The sequence below is a fragment of the Chelonoidis abingdonii genome, chromosome 13 (genome assembly GCF_003597395.2).
Source record: "Chelonoidis abingdonii isolate Lonesome George chromosome 13, CheloAbing_2.0, whole genome shotgun sequence".
Classification (NCBI taxonomy): domain Eukaryota; kingdom Metazoa; phylum Chordata; order Testudines; family Testudinidae; genus Chelonoidis; species Chelonoidis abingdonii.
The window spans coordinates 24,025,647-24,041,566 of NC_133781.1; the positions used below are offsets into that span (position 1 = coordinate 24,025,647).

A 15,920-nucleotide genomic window follows, 5' to 3' on the forward strand; every position below is an offset into this window, starting at 1 on the left:
GAGAAAACATTAGATTTAATCTATTTAATTTTTTGGTGGATCATCTATCACCGTGATGATTTTATTATCTTTGATGGGATGAGCTTTTAAGGAGTTGCATACCGTATCCCATCTGCAAGATAATGGGGAGTGAGGAATGATTTAAGCTCTCTTCTTCTTTTTTTTTTTTTTTTTTAATGGTACTTGGGAATATTTTGTAGTGCAGTCATAAAAAGGCTATAAATCATATCTCCAGTTTCCTACTATCTGGCTTTCTGGGATCTGTGCTTCTATTTAAATAGGCTGATAGTCTGTACAGAAGGATTATATAAACGTTGCACTGCAGTCACTAGGTGTAATTCGACAGCGCAGTAAACCACAAATCTGTGATTATAGTGGCACTGCCAAGTAAATCCCAAGGTTGCCCAAATGAGTCACGTCTCCAGTGAAGTCTTACCCTAAACACTAAACCACTATTCCCTTTCCAGTAACCATTTTACATATAAAAGGCCTTTGCCGTAAAAACTGGAATCTGTATCTTCACAGTTTCCCCCAGCCAGATGCAATTTCCATTGGGCGGATCTTCTCGTTCTTTCTAACCTGCAAATATTCAGTGTAGAAAACACTCAGGTTTTTTAGCCCAGTATCTTCTCTCCTTTGCACTCTCTGAATAATACCTGCTGGAGAAAGGCAGCCTCTTGCACCATCCGTCAACTGCTTAACTTCATGGATGACTGTGACAGGGTCAGGCCAGATGGCTACAGGTGAGTGATAGAAGGCAGATATATTAGCCCCAGATTAAGCAGGTCCCTTTTCCCTGGGTAAAGTAACAAGGGCAGTTCCAGAACACTCAGGAACTTGCTGGAACCAATACAGGCAGGCTAATTAGGACACCTGGAGCCAATTAAGAAGCTGCTAGAATCACTTAAGACAGGCAGACTAATCAGGTCATCTGGTTTAAAAAGAACCTCACTTCCGTCTGTGAGGGGCGTGCAAGGAGCTGAGAGTGAGAGGGTGTGCTGCTGGAGGACTAAGGTGTACAAATGCTATCTGACATCAGGAAGAAGGTCCTGTGGTGAGGATAAAAAAGGTGTTGGGAGGAAGCCATGGGGAAGTAGCCCAGGGAGTTATAGCTGTCACAAGAAACACTGTAGACAGCTGTGATCCACAGGGTCCTGGGCTGGAACCCAGAGCAGAGGGTTGTCCCCTAACTCCCTATTGGATACAGGAGAAGCTGTCCTGGACTGTGGGTCCCACCAGAGGGGAAGGTCCCTGGCCTGTCCCTCGACCCACTAGGTGGATCAGCAGAGACTGCGAAGATTGTTCTCCTTCTGTTTCCCCCTGTTGGCCAGTGATGAGGTTAGCTGAGTGAATGTCAGGTTTGAGCCACTAGCAAACGTGGCCAAGCTGAGGGCTGCCATGAATCTCTGAGGCGAGCAAATCCTCCAGTAAGCGCAGGGTCCACCAAGGCAGAGAAGGAACTTTGTCACATGACCTTCAGCTCCACCATGCAAAAGCACTTAAATCACTCCATTTCTCCTTGGCTGTCTTGCTGGCTGGGAATACAGAACTTCTGGGTTCTATTCCTGGCTAACATCCAGAGCTATGGTAGTAAATACTGGGGGTGGAGGGGAAAGAGGAGAAATAGTTTTGAAAGGAGTATAAAACCTCATGTTTCATTTTAAGCCAATCTCTAGCTCTTAGAGGGTAGGAGAAGACTTCCTCAAAGGACAGGTGATCCTGCAATTTCCGGCTGCAAGATTTCCTGCACCTTGCTCTGCAGCATCTGGTGCTGGCCACTGTTGGAGAGAGAGATTCTGATCTAGATGGCCACACATCTGATGGAGTGTGGCAAACTTTGATCAGCCTCTGACTTCCTGTGCAGTCTTGGGCAGGTCATTTAATTGTTCTGTGCTCGGTTTACCAATCTGCAAAGCAGGGCAGATACCCTGCTAGTCAGCGTGTGTGTCACATGTCCCTCCTCTGTGCCTAAGCCACAGAGAACATGGGCCTGTTACAACTTTCAGCTTGACAGCCTGAGTCTTGAGCTCAAGCTGTAAAGACTCATGTTGTTAGCTCTGGAGGTCCCTGGTTCAGTCCCTGGTGTTGGTCGAGATGGTGTCTGCCATGTAAGTGAGGGGCCTGTCCAGGCTCCAAACTGTTGGCCTTAAAAGCCTGGGATAATCTTCCTCTGTCTGGAGGATGTATATAACCCACTGATCAGTGTGTGTTCCTTGTTCTGCCTAAGCTAGAGGAACTGAGTCTGTCACAGCCTGCACAGCACAGGGGACAGTGTAACAAACATTAATAGGTGGGTTTCGAATACTGTCCTCCTATTTGGATGGGGTGGGGAGGCGTCAGTCATGTAGTGGTGAACCTACAGCACTGGGAGATACTTTCGGGGAGAGAGTGCTATAATACTGTTTACTGAAGGACCTATCGGGGGAATTTTTAAAGACACCAGTGACAAGTAGGCACCCAACCCTTATCGAAACTCACATCATGGGAATTAATAAAATTCTATATATGGGGAAGATTTTCAGCAGCAGTGAGCCTCATTGGTGTGTATATTATGTATGTCCAATACATATCACATAATGCTTAGTGCATGATTCGTACTTTAGGGCCTGTCTGCATTAAGGAAATTTGCACCAACATGGTTATGCCGATATAGCTAAAGCACAAACCAATGTAGACACACTGCACCACTGTAAAAGGGGCTTGAACTTACCAGAGCCAGCCTCACTGATGCAAACCTCACATTGCATTAATGTGGTGTGTTTACATTAGGGGATTTGTGTTTGTGTAACAACACTGGTGCAGTTAATCTGGTGCACATTTCCCTAGCATAGACAGAGTTTAAGGTTGGTGGTTGGGGCAGGGGAGGAGGGAGGTATAAAGTGAGGAACGTGTTTGTAGTCAATAGTGGTAATTAATGGCAAGCTCTTGTATGCACAAACAGGACAAGATGCCTTGGTCAGGAATAATATGATATTTTGAGGGGAAGAAGTTGAGAAAACATAGCTACTCTCTGTGGCACTTTAAAACCCTGGTTCATTCATGTGAATCCCTTACAGTACTTATATGCCAAGTTCTTCCTCTGAAGAAGAGGAGTTCAGTGAAGATGCACCACATGCTGATACATCACAGGGCCCCAGCACATAGCCATCCTTAAACAAGTAAATTGTAACAATTTTATGTGGATTGCCTTCCCATTGGTATCATCTCAGTAGAGTCTTGTCGCATGTCATTGCTGACATACAGAGTGCTGCATGCATCCCATTAGATGAGCTGTCATGGGGCCATGCCAGGATTTTGAAATCTAATAACTGGGATACAAGAGGTGCTGTCTGAGCACGCTCAGCTTGTGTGTAATTTTAAGCCTATCTGATACATGGTGTATGCAGCAGTAGACGACAGAATATTCTCTCCAGTGAAATAGTCTAGCAACTAATCGTTATGCTTATTAGAGTGGAACTTGGCGTAGGAATTTCCATCCTAAGCCATGATTTCTCAGCTGTTTCAAATCACTTATGGCTGAAACTTGATACATGAGATGTCAAGTTAAATGGCCATTTTAATTTATATATATGTATAATGTTATGAAATGGTATAAATACATTTTAAAAACATTCAGTCACTTCAGAAAATTAAATCTGGGCTCTTTTCAGCTCAGACGTCTCCACGCCTCCTTCCCAGCAGCTAAACCAAAAATGAAAGGTTGCAAGTTTCTGGTGTGTCAGTTGGTCTTGGTGTTTTGGAGGGAGAGAGAGATTTGAATAGAGACATTAGGCTCCCATGCTGCAAGCATTATACACTTGATTAACTTTGAAACCAGTGGGACTACTTATGGTAGTAAAGTTAAGCACATGTGTAAGTGTTTGTGGGAGCGGGCCGAAGAGTTGTATAGAACGTGTTTTCTCTTGCTATATGCCTGTAGCCAGGCTACAGCATTGCTGTAATGTAATTGGTGCCAAAGGCTGCAAAAGCCAGAAGGGGCTAAGCCATGACTGCTAGAATTTACTGGGAATGCAGTTATTTGTATCCCTCCATTCAGCAGTGTTGAGATGCTTCACCTCTTGTCATTGCCCCATGAGCAACACGACCTGCCATCTGAAATTGACTCTCCTAAGCTGGGGAGGCACGATGGTCTGAAATATTCATTGATCCAAGGCCAGAAGGGGCCACTGTGATCATATAGGCTGTTCTCCCATGGAACACGAGCCATAGAACTCCCTCAAAATAATAATAAAAATTAGTAATCGTTTCCTGAAAAAATCCTTTACATTAGAAATAATGGTATTTGAAGTGTATGAATTCCAAGGCAGGAGAAGAATTATTTGGGTGCAGTTCAAAGGGAATTCACTAGAAGGGGTGGAATTATGTGCTGAAAAGGGAAACGTTAGGAGAAGCATTGAGAGTGAGACCTACCAGCTGGGTAGGTCTGTCTCAAGCAAAGGCTGGACGTTCTAGAGCTTGGGACATTTAAAATTAGTACAGACAAAGTATTGAACAGGGAACAATCCTGCGCTGGCTAGGAGCTGGACTGGATAATTGATTAGATCTTCTCCATCTGTAATTTCTATGATTCCTCAAATTAAAAATCCACTGCTAGGTTTAAGAAAAGACCTTAAAGATGATTGGTTTTTCCTTTGTGACAGTGGAGGCTCTCCAGGAAGGTGCTCCAGTCCTATGTTAATATGAAAAGAAGGATATGTGAAGCATATGTGGGAAATGAAATTGATGTTGAGCTGTGTGCTTTGGAGAGAGCCTACGCATATCCACTGTAGAGCTTTGTGGAAGTGTGGGATGAGGGAAGGAAATAAGTGTGAATCTTGAAAGCAAAATTCATTAGAAATACAGAATTTATAAGTAAAGTGGATTGTAAAACTGAATCTGATGGAGGCTTTTAAAAGGCCTCCGTTAACCTCTCATATTAGTGGTTTGTCTCTGGGAGAATCATATGGGGTGGGGAGGGTGAGCAAATTGCATGTCACAGTGTATTGGATGTGTTCAAAGTAGTCAGGGGAAAACCTCAAAGTTTAGGCTCAGTGGGCAAAAGTTGACGATTTTCCAAGGCTATTGGGGCAGAAAATTGGACTGAAAGCAGCCTCTTTGTGGTATTTTGGGAATACTCTTAAGGAAGTGTGCCGCTTATGAGTCAGGGGACTGGCACAGCTGCCCCTGCAGAGATCCTTTCTTTGGAAGAGCTGCATTAGTAAATTACTAGCTGTGAAGGGGATGTGCCATAGTAGTGATATTAAATGTATATGTCAGAGAGTTCTTTCTCCATTTTCTCTGGGGTGGTCCCCTAATAGTAGAGCCACTGCTGGTGAGACGTGGGTCTCCTGAACCTCTAAGATTCAGTTTGCGTTTTGGATAAAGGTTCTGGGAGGGAATGTCCTATCTGAGGTGAAGTAGTTCACTGATCCCTAGTTAAAGGGATTTTTCTAATAGATTTCAGCAGAGATGGGAGCCAATGGGCAGGTGTCTGTAGAGACGAGAACATTATGGGCCAAAAGACTTCAGCAGCTCCCATTTAGGCACCTAATGAAGTGGGTCTGATTTTTCAAAATGCTCTTTATCCAGAAGCTCCCATTGCCATTGTGGATCTTGTGAAAAGCTGCCTCTAATCTAATATTTTGATGCTTCCAGATTTTCAAGATCAGGTTGACCCAAAGTTCTCAATCTGAAGTCATGGGGAAAGTTGGTTCTAGATTGGAATGGCGCATTGGCCCCTCCTTACAATGACCTGAGGGTTTGGACACCCTTGATCTTAGAAACAATTCAGATCCAGCTCCTAATGGGCATAGTTAGTCCCTTCTCTAGAACGGACTCAACCCTACACCCCAGATGTTGAGCACTCTGAAAGTGGAGAGACATTCAGAGCTAAATTCAGGCCTCCGTTTTGTCTGGGATGTTCATACCGCTAGAAACCCACTTGCCATCAGAGGTGAACTGTGTGCCTACAGGTCCAGAGCTCTGTCATCATTACAGGCCTGTGCCCACTTGGCCGTTTGACAAAGGAGGTTTCTTTCTCCCTTGCATCCTGAATAATAGAGAGCCATTTAGAGGAGACTGAGCCTTAAATGAGTGTGGGGCTTTTGTTCCTTTTCATTTGCCTGTAGCTTTAATATCATGCTCATTAAAGAAGCTGCAGATCAATTGCATGAAGAGAGGATGGGGTGGCCTGCCCTGTGTTTTTGGATCCGCAGTAATGTGTGAGCCAACAATGGACTCAGTGTTCTTTCAGCTGGTGATTAAATGCTTGGCTCATAAATACCAATATTATATAACCTCCAAAATCAAGTAAGTAAATTGTGACCATATGGGAAGCTCTGTTTGGGAAGATTGGATTCTTCCAAAGGAAAAAACAGGCTTTTCATCCAGCCTCAGTCCAAGCAGAAATAGTTACTTAATCTGCTGTTTGTCTGTCTGTCTCTACTGCCCTGGGTCCCAGCCTTCTCAGGGGACTGAACAAGTTCATGAAATTAATGTCTGATCCAAAGTCTCCCCATTTACTTCAGTGGAGTTTGGATCATGTCCTGAGACTTCTGCTGTATCCCCACTCTATGGCCCTGGATATTGGGAGCTGTATCGTGCACTGGAGCATTTGCACTTGACTGGGCCATGACTATAATCAGGGTCCAGCACGAAGACTCTTTATTTCGGGGCCTGATCCAAACAGGGGCTCAGTACACACAACCAGTCCCCTCCAGCAGAAGTCAAATTCCTGGCAGTAGGAATCTTGCCATTTTGCATCCTCTCCAAGTCCCACTCCCTAAGCTTTTCCTTCTGTTTCCCTCCTCCATTGAAAATTGCAGCCCAGTGTCTTTCATCACAATCTGCATCCTTGAAATGCTGTTAAATAATGCCTTTCTAGTGCAGGAAAGTGATGATACGTAATGGAGAACAGAACTGTTTAAAACTGAGAGCTGATTGAGAGACAGGGAGAGACCTGTGGCAGTAGCAGCAGAGGAGAGAAGGCTTTCATGCCAGTAGCAGTGAGACTGTAGGAAAAGACTGCTAGATGATGAGCAATGGATGTGGGGACTAAGAAGAGGCAAGGGGCCTGACTCCGCACTGCCCTGCATCTTGTGTGATCACTTGCTGCCTGTGCAGAATGGATGGAAAGTGCTGCTGTTGTGATTTGGTAGCATTGTATGTCCGCTCCTCCAGGTGTAAATGGTGACACAAGATGCATGGCTGTGGGGAATGTGCATTGGGCTGGAACAAGTCCACACCAAGAGCAGGCAAACAAGTTGCACAAAGGCAGGTTCCTAGAATGGTGAAACTGCATCAGGCACCTGGGAAGGGATGTGCTGCCAGTCCCTGCTTCCAGTCAGTGGTCAGCTCACCTGGCCCTGGAGAGCCATACAGCCAAGGAGAGCACCTGTGTACTGGGACACCCAGCCAGGAGAAGTAGTGAGCTGCCACCCTCTGCTTGTGTGTGACAGCTCTGGGGGATGCTCCACCAGCAACTCAGGTGCTGCAAACAGACACCCACCTGCCAGAAATAGGCAGCTACCCCATTGTCTCTATTCATCTCTCTGGAGTAGTAGTTTTATACACAGAGAGTTGGGAGAAGATCCATTGGAGAGTGTGTCAAAGAAATATCCTTAGAGAAAGAAAAGATCTGAATGTCTCCTGGGCTCTGTGATGTGCATCTTAGGGCGGGGGTGGTGCTGTAAACATTTTCTCCATATTCATTAACTGAGATTCTGGGCCAGACTCATTCCTGGTGTAAAGCCACTGATTTCAGTGGTGTGACAACTGGGGTGAATTTGGACCCTCTGTCTGTATCCTGAGCTGTAATCAGCCATTGGAGAGGTGGCATACCACAAACCATCTTCTTACCTTACTAAATCCTTTCCAGTTCTGTCCATGAGAGTCAAGCAGTTTTACCAGAGATTTCGGTAGGAGCAGAGTTAGGCCAATGCTGCCCTTCCCGTTGTGCTTTGAAATCTTTGGCTGGACAGTGCTGTATGATTAATTGGATTGATACTAGTGCACAGCAGGACTTCTGAATTCACATTTCTGTGTTGAATGCAACTGTATCTTTGTCACACTTGGGAATGATATGCCAGTAAAGCAATGATGAAATGAGTCTATATTCCAGAGCTGAATAACAATCGCAGAAAAACCACCCATGGCAAAACCAATGCTGGGGCCTCTCGTGTTTCCAAACTGACATTCGCCCCCGACGCCGCCCGGCTAATCTCTACAATGGTGATATGTATTGTCAAGAGAGAATGTGATCATTTGCCAAGGGCTGGCAACACCGCTCAGTTCTAAACTCTAATTATCACTTTCTTTTGTTGAATATGGAAACGATGGTTTTCTGTTGTCGTAGGTTGATATAATGCAGTGGGTAGTGGCACATATTGCAGTAGCCAGGAAAATAAGTTGTTACCTCTCTCTGCTCAGTAGTGATGCGTTAGCAGCAGCGTTTGGGGATTGCTAAGTTTCTCCATGCTCGACGGGCAAACAAACACTTTCAGCCTGAATTACTATTTGATTTTGATTGCAAAAAGAGTGAAGCAAGAGAGAACAGAAGTCAAGTCTCCGTGGGAGGGTGCACACTGACAGTCTGTGTCGCTCTGAACACAAACTAGATGCCTGCTTCCTTAGACAGTACGGTCTGCAGAATTTTAAATGTGCTTTAGCCAGGAAACGGGGATGTGAGCACATCTCTGCCCACAAGTGATCCCTAGCTAAATACACTTCTTGAACATTAAGTAAAGACTTATTTACTGGGGAAGAAATACTGTGTGAGATTCCTGACTGCTGCTTCAGCCCTTTTATGCCAAGTAAAAGGGCTGGAGTGGCATAAAGGGGTTTGAAAAGCCTGGGATCCAGCTGGGAGGAGGATTCCTGCACCACAGGAGCACAGCTGTAAGGATGCCTTCTGAGGACCCTTGGCAAGCTCTGGTTTAGGTTGTATTCCAGTTCCAGGTGTGGGACAGGCGGGGTGTGTCATAGGCAGAAACACGCACACAACCCTACAGAGATTCTGGGCAAATAGGACCCTACAGCGGTCATTACACGGGAGGCCACACATGAGGTTTGAAGCCAGCTCTCTTTGAGCTATCTTTGTCCCCCCGACCCCCTTACAGGTGCAGCACAGAAACTTGCCCAAGCTGTTGACTGTCTTATTACATCACCCACATCCTTTTGCTGCACTGTGCATCTTCTACTGAACACCAGAGACGTTGAATAAGGTTGTTGGCAGTGTGCGTATTTGCTCAGTGTAGTGGCCATGGCCCTTTGATGAACCCATTGACCTGCCTGAGATTGTAAAACTTGCACCTGCCTTAGATGGAAATACTAATAAAAAAGGTGGAGAGAAGCAGCAGCCGACACCGCTGCTTGTAGCCATTGGTGTTCTGTGGCACGAGGCATGAGAACCAGTTGACATATTTCCTCGGAAATCTTTTATTCAGTGAAGAGCAGCTGTCTGAGCTAAACCGAAGTGTCACCAAAAATAATTCACTTCAAAATTTGTTACTGAAAAATTTTGTCATGAAAACTTTCATTTTTAAATGAAAAATTTTATCTGGATTTTTGAAAACAAAAATAAAAGTTTTTGGAGGGGAGGGGATGGAATTTTTCTCCATTTCCTACTTTGACTCCCCAGTGAGAGTGAGGCGGAAATGGAGGGATAGTAAGAAAAGGAGAGAGAGGTTGAGGAGAGAAAGGAGCTCCCCCCATCCCCACTCCAGTTATACAAACATGGTAATGAAAGTGCAGCGACTGTGACGCTGGATCTCAAGGACTGTGCGCAAGGCTCAAAAAACCCTGCCAGGCTACTAGATGGTCACCCAAAATGGCCCAGTGCTCTGCATCACAGCAAGTAAATACATGATGCTCACTGCAATGATCAGTGTGTTTAAAGCAGCTTGGAATGATTACTCAACAGCCTACGTGTGCCTGAAAGCACAAGGTTCAGGCTTTGCCATCTTGAGGATATTAGCCAAAAACAAAGTGATCCAAGAACCCAGAGAGGCCAGTGCTGTTATACTGTATTTCTTTTGTTCAGCCCTGGCACCGTGCTGGTGCAGATGTTTTTGGATTATGAAGCTGCAAAAATGCAGTAAGTTAGGGGAAAGGTCCACAGCTTGGCTTTTGGCTACCGCATAGTGCTTACTCCCTCTCCTGACCTTACAAGAGGGAAGAGAGTTCTACTGCACTTCGATTATGCGGGAATGTAGTACTCAAGCATGAATAATAATGGGAGGCTGTAATCGCTTTGAAGGCGGGGAGCACACCCAGTTTATTGTCAGCAGCTCATCACAGGAGAATTAGAGTTGCAATGTAGAATAAGATCCAGGTGTCTCCCTTAAAAGAACTTTTTTTCCAGCTGTAGTAACGTAGCCTGGATGCTGACAGCGATACGTGCGTTGTCTGTGCTGAGCATTATACTAGCATTTGTGTGATTTTTTTTTTTTCTTTTTTGTTCCAGTTTTTGTAAATGCATTTTGATTGCTGGTGAGTGGTGCTAGCTCGACAGTCCTCCACTGTGGCCACAGAACAGGCCTCAGAGTGGACAGTAGAAGTGCATGCTTCCCCTAACACAGTGCCCTACTGACATGCTTCGAACCTGCCTGGGATGTACAGTACCTTCCTTCTTAACCTGTGTAAACTTGATTTTAAACATTAGCTTTAATAAAAGGTTTTATATTTTTCAGTGTAAAAGCCTGAGTAATGCAAAATCCACTCCCCCACGAGCTTGCTCATCCACAAATGTTTTCACTTGCTAATCCCACAGAACCAAGGGTTCATCCAGAGAGAAAACTAGGCATATTATATAGCAGCTATATGATGCTGCTGTGCAACAGGTTTGTTTGCAAACAGAGGCCAATTATCCCTTTACCAGGTATTTAGGGCCTGATTTTTAAGACAAGTTAGACACAAAATTCCATATGCCTAATTTTGTGAGTGCAAGTGCTTTTATTGAGCATGCAAGTTGGGAAATTGTGTGCTCAAAAAGATAATAAGTTAATACTGTACATATTCAATCATGGTAACTGCATATGCAAATTAGTCACACAGTTGTAAGCCCAAACTGTCTGAAAATCTGCCCCTTTATTTGTTATAGTAACAATCAAAAAACAAACAAACATTGCAAGCTTATAATAGCTAGGATTCTCTGAATATTAGTTAAATCTGTTGTCTGCTGTAGCTAGTGTTATCATTTTGGTACACAATACAAGTTTAGCATTCTCCCTTTGAAACTCTGTGTAAAACCTGCACTAGCACCAACTGCTGCAGATTAGGAACACAGTTGTTAGTGATGCGGTGCCGTAAATATACATGTCATTTACAACAGAGAAAATGCATGTCCTGAAGAGCTGGAAAGGTATGAGTGTGTGGATCACAGGTTGAGACACAGTGGGAATGCTTCATGATCAGGTGGGTTTTCTTGAGATTTCTGAAGGTAGAAATGGAGGATGCTCAATGTATGTTAATTGACAGCTAATTCCAAAGGGAAGTGAGTTAAGAGAGAGATAAGGGAGCAGGCCATCAGGAGAGGGAAGGGCTACTGGACTTTGACAATCAAAGGGAGTTCATATTGCCCCAGTCAGGCGGAACTCACTGCCTCATGACAGTATCAGACTGATCTTCAGGATCCCACTGCTCCAGCCTGGTAACACTCCCCACAGACAGTCACACCTGGGCCTAGGCACAGAAGGCCCCAGCTTGGTAGTACTCCCACCTGAGAAGTCGCACTGGCCCATGGTTTGGGCTCATGTTTTTTCCCTTTTTCTCTTTTCAGATGAGCAACAAAAGGTCCAATAGCTTCCGCCAAGCCATTCTGCAGGGGAACAGGAGGCTGTGCAGCAAGGCACTGCTGGAAGAGTCGGGACTAAGCCTGTCCCAGAGGCTAATTCGACACGTTGCTTATGAGACCCTGCCACGCGAGATAGACCGGAAGTGGTACTACGATAGTTACACCTGCTGTCCTCCACCCTGGTTCATGATTGCCATCACCATTGTAGAGGCAGGTATCTTACTGCACCACTCCTGGAAACCCCTCTCAGAGCACAAGCAATATGGGGAGACTTACCCCACAAGAAAATGCCAATGCGCCTGCCTCTCTTGAAGCCGCTTTGCCCCAGGGCCCACACTCGGTGCTCATTTGGTGATCTGCGTGAATAGGCTGCAGGGTGAAACCACCATATTCACTTTCACATTTAAATTGGAGATTTGCGGAAGTGTAGGTCATTCATCTGCTGCTTCCCACTCCATAAGCTTCTGGTGTGATACCTCAGTATGGCTTCAAAGTTCTGCTTAAGTTAGTTGTCTGTGGGCCGCTAGGCAAAAAGTGGAGCGAGTGGTCCAGTCATCTGTCTGGAAAACCTAAAACCTCTTGTGCCTTTGGTTCCAATCCCCTTTAGCCTTTGAGCTAGATAAATTTTGGTTTCTATGGAGCTTACTAACCTGGGGATCTTTAGAAGGAGACCATACAAAGCAAGGTTCTGCATGGATGCTAAAGACTCTGGTACCTTTCATAAGGGGTAGGTGCTTGCCTTGTCATTCTTCAATAAAACATGTCCCTACCCTCAGCTTTCCTCACTTCCTTGCTCATGATGACTGCATTTCAGTGGTGCTGTCCAGCTGCAGTTTGTCAGGTGCCTTTGGGTCCTTTGCAGTGAACGGTTGTATGTAGATTTAAAATAATTTTGGTTTGTTTTCGAGGGTTAAGTGTATCTTAATTGTAGTTTGTTAGTTCCTCAGAGCAGGAACCTTGTAATCATGTATGTTTGTAAATGCTAGTATGCTCATAGTGCTGTCTAAGCATGTTGTAATAGTTGGGGGAACCTATTGCGCAAGTTGGATGTTGGATTGTAGCTTATTTCAGTGGAGCGATGGTGTTCATTGACCGAGGAATCTCCCTGCTTTTCTAGGTTGCCTTTTTTCTTTACAACGGAGTGACATTAGACAGATTTGTGCTGCAAGTCACCCATCCTTTATACCTGAAGAACTCGTTAGTGTATCATCCTCAGCTCCGTGCTCAGGCTTGGAGGTACCTAACCTACATATTCATGCATGCCGGGTGAGTACGTCACAAATTGCAGAGGTTCCCCACAGCTGAGTTTCCAGAGAAAGAGCGAGATTGACTTGAAACAGTTCAGAATTGGATTTTATAAAAAGATTTTTCAGTTGCAAACCGCCATTCTGTGAAGGAGAATAAATTGCATGCTGTTGAGGGACATGGTAAAATATTGGGCTGTTGTTCAGATGGGATACCTTCAAAGTCCTTGTACTGGAGGAAATGGCACTAGTGATTCGATAGGTGTTGCTTGTCTCTCACTACTGAGCCAGTGACCCCGACATACATATCTGGGACTATGTAGCTCTGCGCTTCCCCAACTGTCCATTTGCCCAATTTCCCCCAAGTACACCTGGATGCATAATGAAGAAGAAATCTGCAAAAATGTAGCTGAATTTTATACCAAATTTGCCACATTTGGCTGTGAGATGAAATCTGGTCTTGTGGCTACAGTACTGGACTTGGATTCAAGAGATCTGCGTTCTAGTCCTGACTCTGCCACAGACAGCCTGTGTGAGTTGCTTAGTCCCTCTGTGCCTATAATATATAATTACTTAATAATATTTTGCTATCTTATTGTATTTGGTGGCATCTAGAGGCCCCAAATCAAGATCAGAGTCTCATTTTCTAGGTACTATACAAACACACAGTATGAGACAATTCTTGCCCTGAAGAGGCAACAAGACAAGCAGACAATCAGAGGGGAAACTGAGGCATAGAATGAAGGTACTTGCCCAAAGTTACACAAGAAGTCTGCAAGCCCAGCTGGGAACAGAATCCAAGTCTTATGAATCCCTATTCTCTGCCTCTACCCCACAGGAGTTTTATGAGGCTTGCTTAATTGGTATTTGTGAAGTGCTCAGATGCCAGAGTGATGAATGAGCACCACAGAAAAGCCTGTAAATGGCTGAAATGTCCATGCTGCTTTTGTGTGTGTGTGGGCCAGTGATGTCTATCTTCGCAAATGTCTGGATAGATAAGTTGTGGTTTTTCCCTAAATTTTTCATAGGAAAAATCACCATGACAAACTTCTCTGCAATAGTTTATAATTTGAACCTTACAAGGAAATGGCTAAAAACTCTTCCTCCCCACCCCCTTAAATGAAAGATTAGGTTTCCATTCGTCAGTGGTGACCATTAAAATGCTGAAAAAATCCATCTGATGTTCCTAATTTGCTAGTGAATAACTCCCTAAACATGCCTCTACTCAGCTCACAATTGGTCTTATGCATAAGATCTCACCCAGATCTTTCAAGTAAACATCAAGTAAATTTCCTAGGAGGAGCCAGTTTTGTTCAAAAGACAGGGCAAAAAAGAAAAAGTTAGAAGAAATTCCTGTGTCTCCTGCATGCCATGGCTCTCCAAAAACGGCCTTGTCTCAACACATCTCCAGCTTGAGGGTGGTAAGGGCAGATGGTGGGGGGCAGAGGAAGAGACACTTTCACTGGACAGGACACAGACCACACATGCAAAATGTGAAGTGGAAAGGTCCATCTTTGAGAAACTCAAGTGAGGATGAGGGGAAAATTGGCCTTATAACAGAAAGTTACTCTCAACCTTAACTATTGAGCAGCAACCAAGGGCTTGTCTTCACTGTCAAAATTATACAGTGGTATAAAGGTATAATTAATGCCTATGAGCTATTCTGAGGTAAAAACTGAAGCAATGGCTACACTACTGGTGCTACAGCTACAGTGCTTCAGTTGTGCTCCTGTAGCGCCGTAGTGTAGACACTTCCTACAGTGACAGAAGGGGGTTTCCTATTGCTCTAGTTAATCATCTCCTCCGAGAGGCGGTAGCTAGGTTGAATTCTTCTATCATCCTAGTGGCATCTACAGTGCGGGTTAGTCGGTTTATTTATGTAGCTCCAGGCTGTGGGTTTTTTACACTCCTGAGCAATGTACCTACGTCAACCTAAATGTTAAGCATAGACCTGGCCACAGTGAAGACTAGGCACTGTCACTTTAGAGTGAGGTAAACTCGCTTTGGTCAGTCTCAGGCAAGCAGGGGTATGTAGAGTGCTGACCTTGGCAAGTTTTCCTCACAATAAACCTCAAGAGGCTTGATTTCACCATGTTTTTACCTGAGAATCGCTCACGTGCATGAATTACCTTGAGGTAAAAAATGTGTGGGTCTAACTCTCCATATTATGCACTTGTATACCTTGTATATACATACACATGGGTGTATGTGTATTATACAGCTTGTACAATCAGATCAAATAGCAAACTGCTTTGGGATCTATTTGAATTAAAAGTAAGATTATTAATGTTTAAACTTCTTTCGTTATTGTTTGCAGCATGGCTCTCTAATCCATGAAATGTCACCACTTTGCCTTAGCAAGCAGCGCTCTGGTGTTAGTCACAGACTTCGCTTGAAAAGTTTGCCAAGCTCTTAATTTACCAAGTTTACTTCACAGCCCTGGCTGGTTTCGGAGGGAGGTGATAATAAAGACAGTATCTAATGTCTAACCTTTGTAAATATTTGAGATTTATCCCAGAGAGCATCATTACTTTTGCAATGAATTCTAAATCATGTAGATACATAACCATCAAAACCACACACAGTCCTTCTTGAATAATAAACCCTGTAGCAGTTTTTATGAGGCAGCAGCATCAATAGTTATATGGTTAAATGATCATTTATTGCTGACTTATCTGTATTAAGACCCTTTCGTATCAGGAGAATAGATAAATCCCGAAAAGGTAATAATCTTTTTACTGTGAGCCCATTATTCCCATCTCATTTTCAAAGGGCAGGCTATTCCAGTGGTGTGGAGTCTATTGCTGTTATACCTCCTGCTGAGACTTTAACATGGTAATTTGCATCCCTTAATTTACTGCACTCATCTGCTTTTTTTTAAAGTGAAAGTGACAGTCAGAAGGTGT

At 44.2% G+C, this 15,920-nt stretch overlaps 1 protein-coding gene across 1 annotated transcript in view; it reads left to right on the forward strand.

Annotated features, from left to right (window-relative positions):
• The window catches only part of RHBDL3 (rhomboid like 3), a 120,253-nt gene that overhangs the window by 75,749 nt on the left and 28,584 nt on the right, over nt 1-15,920 (forward strand). Inside the window, exons 3-4 of the mRNA XM_075071719.1 lie at nt 11,756-11,980; nt 12,888-13,036. Coding sequence (XP_074927820.1) covers nt 11,756-11,980; nt 12,888-13,036 — 374 coding nt within the window. The remainder of the gene's footprint in view (nt 1-11,755; nt 11,981-12,887; nt 13,037-15,920) is intronic.